This window comes from Capra hircus, chromosome 29, assembly GCF_001704415.2.
Source record: "Capra hircus breed San Clemente chromosome 29, ASM170441v1, whole genome shotgun sequence".
NCBI classification, from domain to species: Eukaryota; Metazoa; Chordata; class Mammalia; order Artiodactyla; family Bovidae; genus Capra; species Capra hircus.
Genome location: NC_030836.1, coordinates 18508660 through 18531325, shown reverse-complemented (window position 1 = coordinate 18531325; position 22666 = coordinate 18508660). Strand labels below are relative to the sequence as shown.

Genomic DNA, 22666 nt, shown 5'->3' with positions numbered 1-22666 from the left:
GAGATTAATGGTCCCTTGCATACGAGGGAACATTCCCTTCTTGTGATAAGGGCTCTGGACAGACTCTGCAGTAGGCTGGAATTTCACTCCCTTTTGCTGTACGATAACATTTATGCACATGCGCTATACTGAAAAGGCTTGGTCATACTGTCTGGAACTCTGCCCAGGGGGGCTATATAAAAGTAAACCGCAAGCCTGCTTGCTTGCGCAGTTATTATTTTTCCTCTGGCCAGAGTGTCTGTCTTTTGTGTGTGTGTCTTGTTTTGTGTCATTTCACTCATAATCTCCAACACATGAGCATTCTCCCACTCTGCCATCTTAATCTCTTAATTGTAATTAACAAGTGTATCAACTTCATCAATCCCAGAATCAAGGTGAGTAGTGACAGGGAAAAGAAAGTGGAGTGGACTTCTCTGTCTGTACTTCTAACAAAGGACCTCAGACTCAAATCCTGAAAGACCTTGCAGGCACAATCATCCTCACATCATCCACCCTCCTGGCCACACATCTTGAGAGGCTGTCCATATTTGCTTTGTCTCATTCCTTACCTCTCATCTCTCCATCCAAACCACTCTCTGAGTTACTAATAAAGCCCTTGCTACTAAATCAAATTAACTCTTTAGTTCTTGGTCTTTCAGCATCATCAGACACTACCATCCACTTCCTCCTTCCAGATTGCTCACTGCCAACACTGGTCAGGGTAGCAGGCTGTGCTGGAGTAACTGATGCTCAGATGTGAGAGCCTGAGCAATTCCTACAAAGGGGGCCAGGAGGCAGAGGCCTACTATTGACACAGGAGGGCACAACTGGGGCTGTTGGTGAAGAGAAAATGACTACCATCTTCCCCTTGGCTACATGGGCTGACCTTCCTGGCCACTGAGGTCAACAGCAGAGACATTAGCAATGAGGTCTCCTGGACTGAGCTCAACTGGTACAGCCTTTACGATCACTCCTGGAAATAGGCATCCAGAATTTGAGGGACCCACAAATTAGCACCTTGAAGTGGGGTCACAATAACTTAGAACCCTAGATGTCTGGATGGATGAATCCATACCTTCAGCTGTCTGGCTGGGGAGGCTGAGCCCAGGGGCGGGGCAGGATTTGTCTTTGTCCAGGCTTCTGTCCACTGCAGTTTCCTGGGAGCTGTCTGTGTTCTGGGTCTGAGTGGATGGCCGTGTCCTTCTCAGTACTCTGTTTATCTTCTTGCTGATGTTTTCCAGGCTACAAGATGGATGACCTCCCGACTCCGTATATTAGCCAGATGTTCACAGCCATGAGCAAACAGTGGGGCCCCAGAAGTGGTGAGGGAACAGCAGGAAGGCAGCCCTGGCCCCGTGCCTGCTCTCTAGGCAGCAGCTGGCTCAGGACCATTAGCAACCTCCATAGCCGGGGTAAGACCCTAAATACCCAGGCAGGGAGGCTGGGCTGGCTGGCCACCATGACAGTATCACCAGGGCTTCTGACCCTTCTTCCAGTGAGGTGGCCTTGCCAGGAGGCAGAACTCCCTCCATTCACCCTGAAGCACCTGGTTGGTTCTACTCCTGGCTCGCTGTGACCTTGCCATTGTAAGAGACTGGGCTCCTCGGATGTCATTTGTAACTCAGTCTCGTCCTACCATGTGACCTCCTTTCACTTTGTGTACATGGCCTGGAAATGTAACCAAGAGGACAACCTAGTTCTCCATGCTGGGAACAATCAAACCAAGATTATCCTGAAACCTAAGGGACTGGCTTAATTGACCAAAGTCCTGGAGCCTCAGCTAGGGTAGGGAGATAGACTGCTTTTATATATTACAGTGTGAGTGATGACCCCTGTTCAGATCTCCCCTGATGACCTCAGGCATATAACATGTGCTTTATCTTCTGCCCCCAGGTCTCTTTTGAGGGGGAAGGGAGGGGAAGCAGTGTGTGGCACCAGGACAAGGCCCTGTTGGGGAGTGACTCGTATAACTCTCTCTGTGGTCTGTGGATATAGGATCAAGCTAGTCTGGGATTTGGGATTGGGGTGCCTAAGCCCACAATGTGCTTGAAAGGTGCTTAAAGGGATGGGTTGGGACCAAGGCAGGATGGGCGGGGCAATGCTGGATGTCAGCCTGGGAGGTGGAGACCTATGTATGGTTGGCTGGAGATCCAGAGGGGAACCAGCTTCTGTGCCTTACCTAGGCCAGTGGATCCAGAATGGCCCTTACATCCTGCCAGAAATGTCTCCTTGGTCAATCAAAAAGCCACCAAGAACCCCAGGAACCAGGCTGCCTTGGATTAAATCCTTATGTCCAGTGGGTGCCTGTAAAATATTACTTTTTGACCAGGAGCGAACAGGCAATTTGGAAGATCCCCAAACTACTGCACAATTGCACTCATCTCACACACTAGTAAAGTGATGCTCAAAATTCTCCAAGCCAGGCTTCAGCAATACGTGAACCGTGAACTTCCAGATGTTCAAACTGGTTTTAGAAAAGGCACAGGAACCACAGATCAAATTGCCAACATCCGCTGGATCATCGAAAAATCAAGAGAACTCCAGAAAAACATCTATTTCTGATTTATTGACTGTATCAAAGCCTTGACTGTGTGGATCACAATAAACTGTGGAAAATTCTGAAAGAGATGGGAATACCAGACCACCTGACCTGCCGTTTGAGAAACTTGTATGCAGGTCAGGAAGCAATAGTTAGAACTGGACATGGAACAACAGACTGGTTCCAAATAGGAAAAGGAGTACGTCAAGGCTGTATATTGTTACCCTGATTATTTAACTTATATGCAGAGTACATCATGAGAAATGCTTGGCTGGAAGAAGCACAAGCTGGAATCAAGATTGCCGGAATATGAGGATATCAATAACTTCAGATATGCAGATGACACTACCTTTATGGCAGAAAGTGAAGAAGAACTAAAGAGCCTCTTGATGAAGGTGAAAGGAGAGAGTGAAAAAGTTGGCTTAAAGCTCAACATTTAGAAAACGAAGATATGGCATCTGGTCCCATCACTTCATGACAAATAGATAGGGAAACAGTGGAACAGTGGCTGATTTTATTTTTCTGGGTTCCAAAATCACTGCAGATGGTGATTGCAGCCATGAAATTAAAAGATGCTTACTCCTTGGAAGGAAAGTTATGACCAACCTAGACAGCATATTAAAAAGCAGAGACATTACTTTGCCAACAAAGGTCTGTCTAGTCAAGGGTATGGTTTTTCCAGTAGTCATGTATGATGTGAGAGCTGGACTATAAAGAAAGCTGAGTGCTTAAGAATTGATGCTTTTGAACTGTGGTGTTGGAGAAGACTCTTGAGAGTCCCTTGGACTGAAAAGAGATCCAGCCAGTCCATCCTAAAGGAGCTCAGTCCATCCTAAAGGTGTTCATTGGAAGGACTGATGTTGAAGCTGAAACTCCAATACTTTGGCCACCTGAATCGAAGAGCTGACTCATTGGAAAAGACCCTGATTCTGGGAAAGATTGAGGGCAAAAGGAGAAGGGGATGACAGAGGATGAGATAGTTGGATGACATCACAGACTCAATGGATATTGGTTTCAGTGGACTCCAGGAGTTGGTGATGGACAGAGAGGCCTGGTGTGCTGTGGTTCATGGGGTCACAAAGAGTCGGACACGACTTAGCGACTAAACTGGAGATGGAAATGGGAAGCAACTCCAGTACTCTTGCCTAGAACATTCCATGGACGGAAGAGTCTGGTAAGCTACACTCCATGGGATTGCGAAGAGTCACACATGACCGAGCAACTTCAGTTCTGGGCAGTTCTGGGGTGGGGTCTTCAGACAGGGAAGGTGTGATATGAGGGTGGGGCCTCCCTCTGGACTGTGGCCAGGCTGGGTGCCTGGAGAGATGACAAGGGAGAATCCTCTTGCCTCTGGCATGTTAGGGATCTGTCCTCAAGGCCCCTGATATTTCAGCACAGCCAGCCTAGCTCACTTGTCCTCAAATGCACAAGCATCTGGGGTCACCTGCATGTAGGTGACAAACCACTCCACAGGGAGTGCTATTCCTGGTCTCCAGATGCCTGCATGGGACAAGGAGGGGCTGTTGCTGAAACAAAGTCCCCAAACCACATGGCCCTGCTTTCTGGGATGACAATGAGGCCATCTGAGGCATCCCTGCCCCACCAATGTTTACAGGACTCCACAGTCAGCCCAGGGAAAGTGCTGTGGTGTCTGCCCCTGCCCATCACCATATACATGGGAACATGAGCCCTGGACAAGGAGGGTGAGTAGGTGATCGTCACACAGTGGAACACAACTTCCTGCTTCCAACACAGGGTTCTCAGCTCAAGTCAAAAGTCAGCTTTAAGGTCAAAAGCCACTGGGTGCGCATGGGATTATGCCCATAACCCCACTGGGGAATCAGCCAGTGACAAGCTATGAGGAAGCACCCCACACACACTGTACGACGCTCATATCCATGCCACCTCTCCTTCTCTGACTGGACGGCATCACACTGGCACTCCTCCCTTGACTTTGTCAGCCTGAGGAGGGCCCCAAAGATTGTATCAATTTCCTTCTCAGTTCCTAAGAGGCTGCCTTTATTTATAGGCTGATGTTCACCACAGCCACTCCTTTAGCGGGGAATATTATGAAGGGTTAGAGTGAGACAGATCCTCTGACTCCCGGAGAACAACCAGCTCCAACTCCAGGACCACACTCTTTCCCCTCTGCTCGTTCCCTGGAGAGGAAAGGCGAGACCAGAGTGGTTTTCCTGAGAGCCTCCCTGGCTCCTCCGCACCCCTTTCCTGATCTCTCTCTACCATCAGGTCACCCTGGGCACAGAGAGGGAGAAAAAAAGAGAAGGAGGCAAATTGTGGCTAATTATTCTTTGAAGACAGCCCAAAAGGGGGAGGAGGACATGCTGGGTGTGGTGGAAAACATGAAAGAGGATTACTGGGAGGAGTCAATGGTGGGAGGCTTTTCAGGTTATGTTTCAGGAGGAGGCTTCTCTACAGAGGGAACCACTGGTTCATTTGCCTCCAAGATAGGCAATACAGTTTGGAGGGTGGCCTCTCTGTTGGCTTCCGAAATGGGTGCTTGGATGGGTTCAAAGGCTGGCTCAGTGGGCACTGGTTGTCCAACGTCATTTGTGGGATGCACGGTTGGTGCAGTGGTTTCATTGACAACCTCTGGTATAACAGCTTTAGAACTTGCAGGTTCCCTTTCCCTCTCTGGAAAAGGTGCAGGGGTACCCATAATTTCTAAGACTTCATTTTGGAGGCTTGCACTTGAAGCTTCTGTGGGATAGAAAAGAAAACAACATAGATTCCTCCAAAGTCGATTCTCCAATCTTTGCCAGTAACTTGGTAAAATCCTAGTCATCTTTAAATGTCAGCTCCTCACTTACCATTTTAGAATCTTTCCCCTTAGTTTTCTCCCTACCCAGCCTTTGGGCAGACTTCGCTACATCTATACAACAAGGTGCTTAAGTTTAAGAGTCTATTGGGTGAGGTTCTAACTCACCACAGGAGCACTCAGAAGGGTGAAATCAACATTTGCTTAAGGTTCATGTATTTCCCAATCACTGACTCTGAAGCAGTGTAAATAAAAAACTGAATATATCCTCGATTGGAATGGGAGCTTTTTAAGAATAGAGACTTTGCCTTGCTTGCCACCCCATGTATAGTGCTCAGGAGTGTCTATCACACAGTAATTGCTTAGAAAATAGTTTCAGTTAATTTTCTAACTGAATAATAGAAAAAAATAGATGATGGAGACTTTTTCTTATAATGCAGCTAGGAAATAGACTCTCATCAAAGACAAAAACTGGATCATGTATAAAATGAAGAAAATATCTTAAAATTATTTAAGAATTTACAATATAAGGAGGAACCATGGACACAGAAGAGAGTAAGAATCCGAAGAAGAGAATCCAGTTATTTTTCCCCTGTGTATAATTTCACTCTTGAAGAAACAGTTGCACATACGAGCTTAATTTTAGCTTCACAGGCTGAAGGGGATTTTTAATACACCTGAATTGAATTTGTACTTCAATTCTATGACATCCAATATCTATGATATTAGGTTTTCAAATTTGTGAATGTGTTATGTTGCTCCATTTATCTAGGTCTTTTTTTTCTCACTAAACTTTTGTAGTTTTCAGTGGCCAATCATCTATCTTCTTTGCACGGGCTGACAGTATTTTCCTAAAATTCCTATTAATGTTTTTATACTGTTGTAGATGATGCTATTTCAATTTTTAAAGTATTCACTGATAATATATCAACATACAGTTGATTTTTCTATATTGACCTTGTATCAACATTAAAAAAACTAATGGCATCTGGTCCCATCACTTCAAGGCAAACACATGGGGAAAAAGTGGATACAGTGACAGATTTTATTTTCTTATTTTTCTTATTTTTTCAAAAATCACTGTGGATAGTGACTGCAGCCATGAAATTAAAAGATGCTTGCTACCTTGGGAAAAAAATCTAGACAGCATATTAAAAAGCAGGGCATCGCTTTGTTGACAAAGATCCATATAGTCAAAGCTTGGTTTTTCCAGTAGTCATATATGGATATGAGAGTGGGACCATAAAGGGCTGAGTGCCAAAGATTTGATGCTTTCAAGTTGTGGTGCTGGAGAAGGTTCTATAGAGAGTCCTTTGGGCAGCAAGATCAAACCAAATTCAATCCTGATGAAAATTAATTCTGAATATTCATGGTTTTTCCAGTACTCATGTATGGATGTGAGAGTTGGACTATAAAGAAAGCTGTGTGCTGAAGAATTGATGCTTTTGAACTGTGATATTGGATCTCCTTGGACTCCAAGGAGATCAAACTCGTCAATGCTAAAAGAAATCAGTCCTGAATACTCATTGGAAGGACTGATGCTGAAACTGAAGCTCCAATAATTTGGCTACCTGATGCAGAGAACTGATGCACTGGAAAAGACCCTGATGCTGGGAAAGATTCAAGGCAGGAGGAGAACGAGACGACAGAGGATGAGATGGTTGGCTGGCATCACTGACTCGATGGACATGAGTTTGAACAAGCTCCAGGAGTTGGTGATGGACAGGGAAGCCTGGCATGCTGCAGTCTATGGGGTTGCAAAGAGTCAGATATGACTGAGTGACTGAACTGAATTGAACTGAGCTGATTCATTGGAAGGACTGATGCTGAAGCTGAAGCTCCAAAATTGTGGCTACCTGATGCGAAGAGCCAACACATTGGAAAAGACTCTGATGCTGGGAAAGACTGAGGGCAAGAGGAAAAGGGGATGACAGAGGATGAGATGGCTGAATGGCATCACTGACTCAATGGACATGAGTTTGAGCAAACTTTGGGAGATAGTGAAGGACAGGGAAGCCTGGCATGCTGCAATCCACAGGGCTGCAAAGAGTCAGACATGACTTAGAGCCTGAACAACAACATTCCTGAGCTATTGCTTAAGTCACCAGTTGCAGTAGGTTTGTTTTTTGAGTCCTTTGAATTTTTTACTGTATATAATCATATCTGCAAATTAGGAGTTTTATTTCTCAATTTATGCCTGTTATTTATCTTTATATATATATTTAGTATATAATTTATATGTACTAAACTGGTTATCTTACTAAATGGACATGAGTTTGAGCAAGCTCCAGGAGTTGGTGATAGACAGGGAAGCCTGGCATGCTGTAGTCAATGGGGTCACAAATAGTCAGACATGACTGAGTGACTGAACTAACTGAAACTAGCTAGGATCTTCAGTACAATGCCAAGTAAAAGTAGTGAGAGCAGACAGCCTCGCCTTATTACTGATCGTAGACAGAAAATCCTGTTTCACCATTAAAAATCATACTGGCTGAGGTTTTATTCTTAAGTATCTTTCATCAGATTGAGGAAGTTTCATTCAATAACTAGGCTACTCAGATCTTGATCATAAATAGATGTGGATTTTTGTCAAATACACTTTATTTCTAGTCTATTTTGAATAGATGATAGATTGATTAACCTGCAAATAATATATTCAACTTGTATCACTGCAATAAATCTCACTTGCTCCAGATGTTTTATCCTTTTTTTATACTGATGGATTCAATCTGCTAATATATTGTTTTATGGCTAAGTTGGTGAATGATACTGATACATTCAGATGTTGCACTGTCTTTGTCAGATATTGTTTATATGAGATTATTGCTGACCACAAAAAATCAGCTAAGAAATTCACTTGTTTTTTTAGTGAGTATAAAATTGGTATTACTTCTTAAATATTCACTTAACCAGTGAAGCTTATCAGGCCTGAACTTTCCTTTGTTGTGAGGTTTTTGACACATGAATTTGATTCTGAAAGATTCTGATAGGTTATTAGAATTTCTATTTCTTTTTTCAGTTCTGGAAAATTGAATCATTTGAAGGAATTTTTTTACCTCATTTAAATTTATTGGCTTAAAAATGTTCCATGATTTTCCTTTTTGTGTCTAGGATATGGCGAGATAATCTCTCATTAATCATTCATTATACTGGCAATGAGTCTGTCTCTTCCTCTTTCCCCTTACTAAGCATTTATCAATTTTATTAATCTTTTCTAAGAACTTTTCACTTTAATTTTTCTCTATAGTTTGTATCATTTCTATTTTATTGTCTACGCTATCTTTATCATTTCATTTCTTTTACTTGGCAAAAAAGTAACTCCATTTTCTAGACTGCGACAGTAGACTCTTAATTACTATTAAGCCAGGCTTCCTTCCAAAAGTTAAAGTTACTAATTTCCCTCTAAATTATGGCTTAAGTTGTACCATACAAGTTTTGCTGTTGTATATGCATTACACTTTAAAATAGCTTCCAATTTCCCTTGTGATTAATCTCTTGATCAATAAAATGTTTAGAAATATATCAGTTTCTAATAATTATGAAATTATCTAGATACTTTTATGATTGTTTCTAATTTAACTACTTTAGTACTCAAATACTATATGATTTCAGTCTTTTGAAATATACTGATTGATGACACATTTTATATCTTATTTTAGGCATCCTTTACTAATTATTGCAATTTTAGTAATTTTTACTCCTTTTGTTTTTTAATCTTTATATTTGCTATATGTCATTCCTCCACTACCTTTATTATACATGAACACATTCCAGTGATATTTTTACTTTTGTATGCTTCCAACTTAAAGAACTCCCTTTAATATTTCTTGTAGAATTGGTCTAGTAGTGATGAACTCTTCTAGCTTTTGTTTATCTGGGAAACTCTTGATATCTCCTTCAATTCTGAATGGTAACCTTGCTGGGTAGAGTGTTCTTGTTTGGAAGTTTTTTCCTTTCAACACTTTTAATATATCACACCTTTCCTATCTGGCTTGTAAAGTTTCTACTAAAAAATCTGCTGATGACCTTATGCTGTTTGCCTTGATTACAAGTTGGTTTTTGTGTTCTCCTTTTAGGATTCTGTCTTTATCCTTAAATTTACCATTTTAACTTTAATTTTAACTTTAAGTGTCTTGGTATGTGTCTTTTTGAGATCATCTTATTTGGAACTCTGTGGGCTTTCTAGATCTGGATGTCTTTTTTTTTCCCCTAGATTAGGGACATTTTCAGCCAGTTTCTTCAGTCAATTTTGGGGGCATTTTCTCTTTCTCTTTTCCTTCTGAGAGCACTATAATGTGAATGTTATTACACTGGATGCTGTCACAACAGTCCCATAATGTATCTTTCCTTTTTAAAGTTCTTTTTTCATCCTGCTGCTCTGTCTGGGTGAGTTCCATTGTTTTGTCTTCCAGCTCACTGATTCATTCTACTACCTCACCTGTTCTCCTGCTGAGCCCTTCTAATGTATTTTTTGGTTCAGTTATTACTTCTGTTTGGTACTTTCTTGTACTTTATGTTGAAGTTTGCGCTATGTCCATCCATTTTTCTCCAAAGCTCAATAAGCATATGTTTATGACCATTATTTTTAACTCTGTCAGGTAGATTGCTCATCTCTGTTTCATTTAGTTCTCTTTCTGGGGTTTTGCCTTGTTCTTTTGACTGGAACATATTCCTCTGTCTCCTTATTTTACATAATTCAGTGTGCTTGCATCTGTGTGTTGGGCAAATCAGCTCTATCTTCCAGATCTGCTTTATGGCTTGCCACATGGTCTATTTTGCAACTACGCCATTTACATTTCAAAATATTGTACATTCTGCAGTTGCTGAATATAATATTTTCTGTCAACTAGGTCAGGTTGGCTGGAAGTGTTCAGACTTCTATATCCTTTCTGATTTTACTTTTTGATGAATTTAGTTGTTCTTTCAGGTACTAAGAGAGGGATGTCAAAATCTTTAACTATGATTTTTCCATTTTTTCCATTTTTGTTTAATGTGTTTTTAAGCTCTGTTACTAACTATATAGTTTTGGGCCTTCTTGATATACTGACCTTTCTTTCTTAAGAAATCTTTGTTTCAAGTAAGGCTTCATGTTTTAAAGTTTATCTTTCAGATATTATTTTCATGCTTGCTGTTAGTATGGCATATTATTTTCCATCCTATCTTTTTTCATTTTCCCCCCTTCTGACTTTTTAAATTTTCTGTCCTTTCACTATTAATATGTGTTTTTATATTTCAAGCATTTCTTTTGTGAACTACATATGGTTGGGTCTATCCAATATTACAATCTCTACTACTACTTTGAGTATTTGGTACATTTATGTTAACTGAACTTAATGGTTGAATTTATGACTACCATATTTCAATTTGTTTTCTATTTATTTTGTGTATTATTGTTTCCCTTTGTTCTCTTTCTCCTGAATCCATCTGCTACAAGAGATATTCTTATACTGGGTGTGAAGAAGTAAGATGCTACAATGTGAGAAAGCCTTATGACTAAGACCTGAATGGAATAACTAGATCTCAGAGAAAAGCTCAGTCAAGAGTGATTAAGAAAACACGACTGACTTCAGTTCTTGCAACTGTAAGGAACTAAATTCTGCCAACAATCAATGAGCTTGGAAGAGGCCTCTTAAGTCTCAGATGAGACTGGAGCCCACGCCAAGATCTTCATGAAAGCCTGGTGAAATATGCAGCAGACCTAGAAAACCCATGCCTGGACCCCTGGCCCACAGACTGGGAGATGATAAATTTGTGTTGCTTTATACTGATAGATTTGAGGTAACTTGTTACACAGCAATCAAAAACAACCCAAACTTTAATAGAATATATCCAAAATGAAGCATAGAAATTAATAGGCTAAAGATAAAAATAAACAGTCTTGTTAACTTATGAGATAATATGAAACCATCTAATACCTATGTAATTGGAAACCCAAAAAGAAGGTAATAGCAGAAAGATATTTGAAAAATACAGGCTGAAAATGTATACTCTTACTGATCTAAGAAGTTCAGCAAACCCTAAGCAGGTAGACACACTAATATACATTAAGGTAAATCATAATCAAATTACTGAAAAAAGTAATAAAAGAAACAACCTTAAAAAGGACATATTACAAGTAGAGGAACAATGATTAAAATAAAGGAAGATTTCTTTTTTGGATGACTTTTCATAAGAAACTATACAAGACAAAAGATAAAGGATCAACTTCTTTGAAGGGCTGAAAAATATATCCTAAAGGTGTGTGTGTGTGTGTGTGTGTGTGTGTGTGTGTGTGTGTGTGTGTGTGTCCTAAAGGGAGCAGCAGCAGGTGCAGCAGTACATGTCAATCTAAAAGGTAGTCATGGTGCAAGATGCGACATTAGGCTTAGTATGCAAGGCCGCTCTTCCCACCCTCCATGGCTCCAGGCTGTCATTGGAAGGACTGATGCTGAAGCTGAAACTTCAATATGTTGGCCACCTGATGTGAAGAACTGACCCACTGGAAAAGATCTGGATGCTGGGAAAGATTGAGGGCAGGAGGAGAAGGGGATAACATAGGATGAGATGGTTGGATGGCATCACCAACTCAATGGACCTGAGTTTGAGCAAGCTTTGGGAGTTGGTGATGGACAGGGAAGCCTGGCGTGCTGCAGTCCATGGGGTCACAAAGTGTCAGACACAGTTGAGCAATTGAACTGAACTGATGGCTCTAGGTTGTGGTTTTGGCTTCTTTCCAGTCATCCTTGTTCATTCCCTGATACTAAACTTCATCCCTTGCCTTCTAGTTGTCTCTTTTAGGTACTCAAATGATCTTTCTATATATTTATTTAGATCAGGCAAAATTGGTTTCTGTAAATAAGCAACTAAAATTAAAAACTTGAAAGATTCTTAGTTTATTATCTACTCACCTTATTTTCTTATTCTCATTTAAATATGGTGGGAAGTTGTTGTCAAGTTAATTTATTTTCTAAGGCATGATACCCACCATTCTTCATTCAAATTTAAATGGTTCTTTTGAACTTTCCTTCAGAACTTAGCCCATTCTTGCTTTCCACACCAATTCCATATTCTTTTTATTTCTTGATTAGATTACTATCATGGGCTGAACTGTGTGCCACACAAACTCATATGTTGAAGCCCTAACCACAGAACTTCAATATAGGACTAATTTAGGAGATAAAGCCTTTAAAGGCATGATTAAAATGAGGCCATTATGGTGATTCCTGATCCAGTCTGATCAGAGAGAAAACCTGGAGACACAGAGGACATTGAGGGGTTGTGTGTGCACAGAGGAAGGACTGTGTGATGACACAGCAACAAAGAGTCTATCAGCAAGTCAATTAGAGAGGCTTCAGAAGAAATCAAACCTGCTGACACATTGATCCTGCACCTCCAGCCTCCAGAAATGTGGGAAAAATCAACTTCTGTGGTTTAAGGCATCCAGTCTATGGTATTTTGTTTTGGAAACCCTAGTTTACTGATATAACTTCTGAATATCATAAGGCACCTGGAACACAGCCTTCAGTCTCCTTAACAGCCCGCAGAGTAACCTTCTTAAAATCCATAAAACTCAGAGTCACTGGAGATTACTCTATATCTCAATAAATTAGGGTGACTTGATTTAAACCTTCAGTTTTACAATACAAAAGACCATCACTCTTCAAATTTCTTATTTTTTCATAGTCCCTGATGCTGGGAAAGATTGAGGGCAGGAGGAGAAGGGGACGACAGAGGATGAGATAGCTGGATGGCATCACCAACTAGATGGACATGGATTTGGGTGGACTCTGGGAGTTGGTGATGGATAGGGAGGCCTGGCGTGCTGCGGTTCATGAGGTCGCAGAGTCAGACATGACTGAGCAACTGAACTGAACTGAACTGTGGATACATTCCTGAAAGTCTAAGTAATGTATGTGTTGAAGACTGATGGCTGATACAAAGTATCTCATCATCTTCACAACTGTTCACAAGAAATTAATTCATCAGTTTTGACTGTATCAACTTTACTCAAAGACTCCAAGAGCAATGGGAGGAAGCTGCATCATGTACTGCACCGTCCTCTGCCTCCTAACTGGCTTTCCCTTTAACATTGCGCTGGCTTCCCAAGCCAGTAACTCACTCTGTGATTATCCCCACAACCTTCTGAATAATAAACTCTAGCTTCCCTTCCCTTACTGGACCTATCCCACTTAGTCCTGAGTTATTCTGCTGATTAATAAGTTATTTTGCTATTCTATCCCTTTACACAAGTGTCTAAGCATAGGCTCCCTTGTCTGAAACTCACTTGCCATTTCCTGATGTTTATATGCAGAGTCTAGACTCTAGTCCAGCATTCCAGGATCTTGGCAATTTCCTCCTTCCACCTTCCAACGTACATCACAACTGAAGCCACATAAAGCACATTCAGCCCTGAGGAGCATGTCAGCTTCTCTGTCCTAGAACTAGATGGCTGAACCAAAGATGTCAACTGCTGCTATACCTTTTCCTACTTCCTCACTGCTCTCTGTGGACCAGAGCTTCTATTCTTGAGACACCCTCCATATACAAAGCTTTCAGGTACTTCAGTCTCACACTGCCTGGCACAAAGTCAGTATTCTATAGCTGTGTGATGAATGAATATATGACAAAGCAAGCAAATATACAACCATGTTCAAAGTCTTCCAAGGAGTCTCACTGCTTAGAGGATAAAGTCCACAATGTATTCTGATGTCAAGGGCCTCACAGAGTCTGTGCATAGCCTGTTTTTGCCCAGCTTCTCAGTGGTTCCCACCCTGTAACTTTAGACTCCTTCAATTCTTGTCAGAAATATTAAAGGCAAGCCCTGCCTCATGGAGGCAATGGGGAGGGATGAAGAGATGAGAGGGGGCTAGGCCTCTGACTTTACCTGTGTAACTGGTGATACCCTGGAGAATTTTTTCACTCTGGCTCTCTCTCCACCTAGAAGGAAGCAGAGAGTCCATGAGCCTCACAGACCTCTTCCAAAGCAACAATAACGCAGGCAGTGGCCAGAAAAGAATATTACCAGTCAAATGGTACCTTGGGCAGAGGGTATGAAGTTTCCTCCTTTAAAGGACAACTGAAATGAGGAAACAATGGGCATGATGAGATCTAAAGACCATGGTTTCTTCTAGCTAAAATTCTTTGACCAGATGTTCCCTCTCCCATCTGAACCTTATGATCTTGATGCATTTTTCCCCTCAAGAATTCTCAAATGTCATTTGATTGGGCAGATAAAAAGACTATGATCTGAAAAGGGGCAATGATTTTCCCAGGGTCACCCAGCAACTACAGGAAAAAACAGGACTAAAACCCTGGCTTCCTGGAGTGTGAGCTTGCTCTTTACACAGCACCCTGCTGTGTCCCATTCTGTGGAAGATGGGACACTTGTTCTGAACAACCTTCAGCTCTTGTCCTCTCCCTACTGATCCACAAGGGATATGTAGTTAAAAAAAAAAAAAAAAAGCTTTGATTAAGCTTTAGTGAGAGTCCTTATCCTTAGAATATGGTCTCACATCAAGGAGGTAGAAGGGGTGTGTGGAGCTGCACGAAGTTTGGAAGATAAAACCTTTAAAATCTTGTCTCCCTGAGGATTTGTCATGTGGGATTGTGGGAAGAGTGTAAGTTTTTTCACAAATTTCACAAAGTACAAAATCATTTATATCTTATTTTGGGAAAAAATTATACAAAATTACAAATGCATACTTACCAATGAAAATGAAATATGGAAACAATGAAAACTGCAGAAAGAATATCCATGAAAATCCACAAGAACAGGTAGAAATTTGGTGTCTGCAAAACAAAACACAGTTTTAGGCATTTACAGTTGGAGAACATTGTAGATCATGTGGATCAAGTCCCTTGCTTGAGCAGGAATGGAGAGGGGGCAGAGCAGGAGGAGGAACCTTGATTGCTGGGATTGAAGTCAAACACAGGGAATACCTGCTGCTAACCTAACATGTAATCCCCACTTTACATGTGCCGAGGGCTCTGCAAGGGCTAAAACATGTCACACACCTCATTTCCCTGGACCCTCGACAGAGGTCTGAGGGAGTCGCAGAGATGTCACAGAGCAAGCCTTCTCTGGACCCAGGACTACAGCCCAAGTTCCTGGCTTCCAGTGCGCTATCGGCACAGCTTCCCAAACCTGGCCGCGCATCCAAATCTACCTGAGCGCAGCCTTTCGTAAAACAGCTTCCTGGGCCTCATTAGCAACTCAGGAATCAGAATTTCTGCATCTTTAACAAGCTTCCTAGAAACAAGCAACCAGTCTGTGAACCAGCATTTAGGAATCATTCGTCTTAATCATGCTTCAAATAAAAATGTTGAAATTATCGTTCTTAACTAACATGTCCACTTCTCTAGGCTTCTTGCCTACATCACCCATTTCACAGCTCCATTATCTAGGTTCTACTGAATAAATTTTTTAATTCCCTGGTTTGACCCTCCCTTTCTATCTTCATTTTTCCACCTCCAGTACTACTTGATGGTACTAGGTCTGGCTTTTTTATCTTTCGTATGTCATTTCCATCCTAATTCAAGGTCTTTGCTTGGTCTGATTACTAATTATAACAAGAACAACAACAACAATATGAATGATCAAGTTAATGATGAGAACAACAATTAATATTAATGAGCATTTACAGGAGCTAAGGTAGTATTCTATGCATGTGAGGTATATTTTCACAGCTAATTCTCACAACAGATCTACTAGGCAGGCATAATAAAATCTCTTAACCAACTTCTACTAAGCCAAGGCTCCTAATCCTCAGTGGGCAACTGACTGACTGATGCCTTGGCCTGCTGCAGGCCACCCACCAGATCAGCTGTACAGTCACTAAGAATCAGTTGTTCTTATAATCCATATGACTTAGAACACCTGTACTTGTTATAAATGTACAGTGTAATTATTGTTGTTTTAGTCGCTACGTCATGTCTGACTCTTTTGCAACCCCATGCGCTGCAGCCCCCCAGGCTCCTCCGTCCTTGGGATTTCCCAGGCAACAATACTGGAGTTGCCTTTTCCAGTACTGGAACTGGAGTTGCCATTTCCTTCTCCAAGAAATCTTCCCAATCCAGGGATCCAACTTGTGTCTTCTGCATTGGCAGGCAGATTCTTTACCACTGAACCACCTGGGAAGGAGTTTAATTAATGTTATATGAAATCTGCATGATCAGAGTTTTAAAAGTACATTTTCCAAAAAAAAAAAAAGTCAATGCTTTGAAAAACTCAATGATGACAGAAGAAGTTTTTAAAAAATAAACTGCAACTGAGGGGTGGGAGGATTATAAAAATATGCAGATTCCTCATTCTCCAAATGAACTGAAGTTCTTGTACATCAAGGAAACTAAACTTAGAAGTCACAGTTGGTGCACTGGGAAGCACATACAAGTGACAGAATACAAAATTCAGTCAGCTGAATCCTCTCAAAAGAAAGACTTTGAGGCTATGTCAAAAGGTGAATGATCTAGAGTCATTTTTTTTAACATGATGGTGTACAGTTTTCCAAGCCTCATATATTGAAGAAATTGTCTTATCTCCATTGTATAGTCTTACCTCCTTTGTCATCAGTTAATTGGCCACAGGTGCATGGATTTATTTCTGGGCTTTCTATCCTGTCCCATTTATCTATAACTCTATCCTTGTGCCACTATCATACTGTTTTGATGACTGTAGCTTTTTAATATAGACCAAAGTCAGGGATCCTGATCCTTCCAGCTCCATTCTTTTTTCTCAATATTGCTTGGCTATTCAAGATACTTTGTGTATCCATAAAAATTTTAAGATTTTCTGTTCTAGTTCTGTGAAAAATGTCATTGATAATTTGATAGGAATTGCACTGAATCTGTAGATTGCCTTAGGTAGTATAGCTGTTCCAGAGATACCGATTCTTTCAGTCCATGAATGTGGCATATCTTTCTATTCATTTGTGTCTTCTTTGATTTTCTCATCTACATCGTACAGTTTTTGGAGAACAGGTTTTTTGTCTCCTTAGGTAGATTTATTCCTAGATATTCTATTATTTTGATGTAATGGTAAATGGAATTGTTCCTTGAATTTCTCTTTTGGACCTTTTGCTGTTAGTGTATAGGAATGCAAGAGACTTCTGTATATTAATTTTGTAACCTGCAACTTTACCAGATTCATTGATGAGCTCTAGCAGTTTTCTGGGAGCATCTTTAGGATTTTCTATGTATAATATCATGTCATTTACAAACAGTAACAGTTTAAGTTCTTCAAGTCTGGATCCCCTTTTTCTTTTTCTTTTATGATTGCCATAGGTGCAGTTCAGTTCAGTTCAGTCGCTCAGTTGTGTCCGACTCTTTGCGACCCCGTGAATCGCAGCACGCCAAGCCTCCCTGTGCATCACCAACTCCCGGAGTTCACTCAGACTCACGTTCATCAAGTCAGTGATGCCATCCAGCCATCTCATAGGCAGGATTTCCAAAAACTAGGCTGAATAAAAGTGGTTAGAATGGACACCCTTGTCTTGTTCCTAACCTTAAAGGAAATGTTTTCAGTTTTTCACTGTTGATTTATGATGTTATTTGTAGGTTTGTCAAATACTGCCTTTATTTTGTTGAAGTATGTTCTCTCTATGTCCATTTTCCGGAAAGTTTTTATCATAAATAGGTGCTGAATTTTGTCAAAAGATTTTCTGCATCTATTGAGATTATCATAGGGTTTTTATTTTTCAGTTTGTTGATGTGGTATATTACACTGATTGATTCGTAGGTATTGATAAATTCCTGAATCCCTGGGATAAACGCCACTGGATAATGGTGTATGATCTTTTAATGTGTTGTTGGATTCAGTTTGCTAGTATTGCGTTGAGGATTTTTGTGTCTATGTTCATCAGTGATACTGGCCTGTAATTTTCTTTTTTTGTGATATCTTTTGTTTTAGTATCAGGGTGATGGTGGCCTCATAGAATGAGTTGGGGAGTTTTCATTCCTCTGCCAATTTTTTTTTGGAATAGTTTCAGAACATGTGGTAAATCTTCTCTAAATGTTTAGTAGAATTTGCCTGTTAGGAGAACTTAATCACAGTTTCAGTTTCAGTTTCAGTGCTTGTGATTGGTTCGGTTCAGTTGCTCAGTCGTGTCTGACTCTTTGCGACCCCACGAATTGCAGCACGCCAGGCCTCCCTGTCCATCACCAACTCCCGGAGTTCACTCAGACCCACGTCCATCAAGTCGGTGATGCTATCCAGCCATCTCATCCTCTGTCGGCCCCTTTTCCTCCTGCCCCCAACCCCTCCCAGCATCAGAGTCTTTTCCAATAAGTCAACTCTTCACATGAGGTGGCCAAAGTACTGCAGTTTCAGCTTTAGTATCATTCCTTCCAAAGAACACCCAGGGCTGATCTCCTTGCAGAGAGTCCAAGGGACTCTCAAGAGTCTTCTCCAACACCACAGTTCAAAGGCATCAATGCTTTGACACTCAGCTTTCTTCACAGTCCATTTTCACATCCATACATGACCACTGGAAAAACCACCCTCAGAAGAAGTGGAGTAGCCATCATAGTCAACAAAAGAGTCTGAAATGCAGTACTTGGATGCAATCTCAAAAATGACAGTGATCTCTGTTCATTTCCAAGGAAAACCATTCAATATCATGGTAATCCAAGTCTATGCCCCCACCAGTAACACTGAAGAAGCTGAAGTTGAAAGGTTCTATGAAGAATTACAAGACCTTTTAGAACTAACACCCAAAAAAGATGTCCTTTTAATTATAGGGGACTGGAATGCAAAAGTAGGAAGTCAAGAAACACCTGGAGTAACAGGCAAATTTGGCCATGGAATGTGGAATGAAGCAGGGCAAAGACTAATGGAGTTTTGCCAAGAAAATTCACTGGTCATAGCAAACACCCTCTTCCAACAACACAATACAAGACTCTACACATGGACATCACCAGATGGTCAACACCAAAATCAGACTGATTATATTCTTTGCAGCCAAAGATGGAGAAGCTCTATACAGTCAACAAAAACAAGACCAGGAGCTGACTGTGGCTCAGATCATGAACCCCTTATTACCAAATTCAGACTTAAATTGAAGAAAGGAGGGAAAACTGCTAGACCATTCAAGTATGACCTAAATCAAATCCCTTATGATTATACAGTGGAAGTGAGAAATAGATTTAAGGGCCTAGATCTGATAGATAGAGTGCCTGATGAACTATGGATGGAGGTTCGTGACATTGTACAGGAGACAGGGATCAAGACCATCCCCATGGAAAAGAAATGCAAAAAAGCAAAATGGCTGTCTGCCTTAAAAATACCTGTGAAAAGAAGAGAAGTGAAAAGCAAAGGAGAAAAGGAAAGATATAAGCATCTGAATGCAGAGTTCCAAAGAATAGCAAGAAGAGATAAGAAAGCCTTCCTCAGTGATCAATGCAAAGAAATAGAGGAAAAGAACAGAATGGGAAAGACTAGAGATCTCTTCAAGAAAATTAGAGATACCAAGGGAACATTTCATGCAAAGATGGGCTCGATAAAGGACAGAAATGGCATGGACCTAACAGAAGCAGAAGATATTAAGAAGAGGTGGCAAGAATACACAGAGGAACTATACAAAAAAGATCTTCATGACCTGGATAATCACGATGGTCTGATCACTCATCTAGAGCCAGACGTCCTGGAATGTGAAATCAAGTGGGCCTTAGAAAGCATCACTACGAACAAAGCTAGTGGAGGTGATAGCATTCCAGTTGAGCTATTTCAAATCCTGAAAGATGATGCTGTGAAAGTGTTGCACTCAATATGCCAGCAAATTTGGAAAACTCAGCAGTGGCCACAGGACTGGAAAAGGTCAGTTTTCATTCCAATCCCAAAGAAAGGCAATGCCAAAGAATGCTCAAACTACCACACAATTGCACTCATCTCATGTGCTAGTAAAGTAATGCTCAAAATTCTCCAAGCCAGGCTTCAGCAATACATGAACCATGAACTCCCAGATGTTCAAGCTGGTTTTAGAAAAGGCAGAGGAACCAGAGATCAAATTGCCAACATCCGCTGGATCATGGAAAAAGCAAGAGAGTTCCAGAAAAACATCTACTTCTGCTTTATTGACTATGTCAAAGCCTTTGACTGTGTGGGTCACAATAAACTGTGGAAAATTCTGACCTGACCTGCCTCTTGAGAAATCTGTATGTAGGTCAGGAAGCAACAGTTAGAACTGGACATGGAACAACAGACTGGTTCCAAAAGGAAAAGGAGTATGTCAAGGCTATATATTGTCACCCTGCTTATTTAACTTCTATGCAGAGTACATCATGAGAAATGCTGGACTGGAAGAAACACAAGCTGGAGTCAAGATTGCTGGGAGAAATATCAATAACATCAGATATGCAGATGACACCACCCTTATGGCAGAAAGTGAAGAGGAACTAGAAAGGCTCTTGATGAAATTTAAAGAGGAGAGTGAAAAAGTTGGCTTAAAGCTCAACATTCAGAAAACAAAGATCATGGCATCTGGTCCCATCACTTCATGGGAAATAGATGGGGAAACAGTGGAAACAGTGTCCGACTTTATTTTGGGGGGCTCCAAAATCAATGCAGATGGTGATTGCAGCCATGAAATTAAAAGATGCTTACTCCTTGGAAGAAAATTTATGACCAACCTAGAGAGCATATTCAAAAGCAGAGACATTACTTTGCCGACTAAGGACCATCTAGTCAAGGCTATGCTTTTTCCAGTAGTCATCTATGGATGTGAGAGTTGGACTGTGAAGAAGGCTGAGCGCCGAAGAATAGATGCTTTTGAAATGTGGTGTTGGAGAAGACTCTTGAGAGTCCCTTGGACTGCAAGGAGATCCAACCAGTCCATTCTGAAGGAGATCCGCCCTGAGATTTCTTTGGAAGGAATGATGCTAAGCTGAAACTCCAGTACTTTGGCCACCTCATGCGAAGAGCTGACTCACTGGAGAAGACTCTGATGCTGGGAGGGATTGGGGGCAGGAGGAGAAGGGGACGACAGAGGATGAGATGGCTGGATGGCATCACAGACTCGATGGATGTGAGTCTGAGTGAAATCCAGGAGTTGGTGATGGACAGGGAGACCTGGCGTGCTGCGATTCATGGGGTCACAAAGAGTTGGACACGACTGAGAGACTGAACTGAACTGAACTGACTAGACAGATCTTGCTAAGAATCTGTCCATTTCTTTCAGGTTGTCCTATTTATTGGCATGCAGTTGCCTGTGTTAGTCTCTTATGATCCTTTGTATTTCTTTGATGTTAGTTGTAACTTACTACTTTTTGATTTCTAATTTTATTGATTGTGCCCCATCCCCTTTTGCTTGATGAATCTGGGTAAAGGTTTATCAATTTTTATCTTTTAAAAAGAAAAACAGCTTTTATTTTTCATTGATTGCTCCTATCGTTTTCTTCGTGTCTTTATCATTTATTTCTGCTCTGGTCTTACGATTTCTTTCCTTCTGCCAACTCTGGGTTTTCTTTGTTCCTCTTTCTCTACTTGCTTTAGATGTAATGTTAATTTATTTGTCGGTTTTCTTGTTTCCTGAGGTAAGTTTGTATTGCTATGAACTTGCCTCTTAAAACTGCCTTTGCCATGTCACATAGGTTTTGGATCATTGTATTTTCATTGTCATTTGTCTCTAGGTATCTTTTTACTTCTTTCACTTCTTCAGTGATCTATTGGTTGTTTAGTAACATATTGTTTAGCCTCCACGTGTTTTTGTTTTTTTACATTTTTTCCCTTGTAGTTGATTTCTAGTATCAGTATTGTGATCAGAAAAGATACTTGATATAACTTCAATATTCTTAAATTTACCAAGACTCACTTTGTGGCCCAGCATATGGTCAATCCTGGAGAATGTTCCATGTGCACTTAAGGACAATGTGTATTGTGTTACATTGGGATGGAATGATCTATGGATATTAGTTAATATCTGGTCTAATGTATAATTTAAGGCTTGTGTTTCCTTATCAATTTTTCTGTCAGGAAGCTCAGCCCATTGGTGTAAGTGAAATGTTAAAGTCCCCCACTATTATTGTGTTCCTGTCAATTTCTCACTTTATGGTTGTTATTGTTTGCCTTATGTATTAAGGTGCTTATATTTGGGTGCATATATACTTAAAATTGTTATACCTTCTTCTTGGGCTGTTCCTTTGATTGTTATGTAGTGTCCTTCTTTGTCCCTTATAACAGTCTCTATTTTATAAAGTCTATTTTGTTTGATATGAGTATTGCTACTCCAATTTTCTTTTGATTTTCATTTACATGGAATATCTTTTTCATCCCTTCACTTTCAGTTTATATATATATCCCTGGGTCTGAAGTGGGTTTCATATAAACATCATACATATCCATTCAGCCAGTGTGTGTCTTTTGATAGGAGTATTTAATCCATTTACATTTAAGGTGATTATGG

At 40.7% G+C, this 22666-nt stretch overlaps 1 protein-coding gene across 1 annotated transcript in view; it reads right to left on the bottom strand.

Moving 5' to 3' along the window:
* LOC102183296 (glycerophosphodiester phosphodiesterase domain-containing protein 4-like) overlaps window positions 4926-22666 on the bottom strand; it is a 97955-nt gene continuing 80214 nt past the window's right edge. The window contains exons 13-15 of the mRNA XM_005699509.1: window positions 14980-15062; window positions 14158-14210; window positions 4926-5236 (exon numbers count right to left, since the gene is read on the bottom strand). Coding sequence (XP_005699566.1) covers window positions 4926-5236; window positions 14158-14210; window positions 14980-15062 — 447 coding nt within the window. The remainder of the gene's footprint in view (window positions 5237-14157; window positions 14211-14979; window positions 15063-22666) is intronic.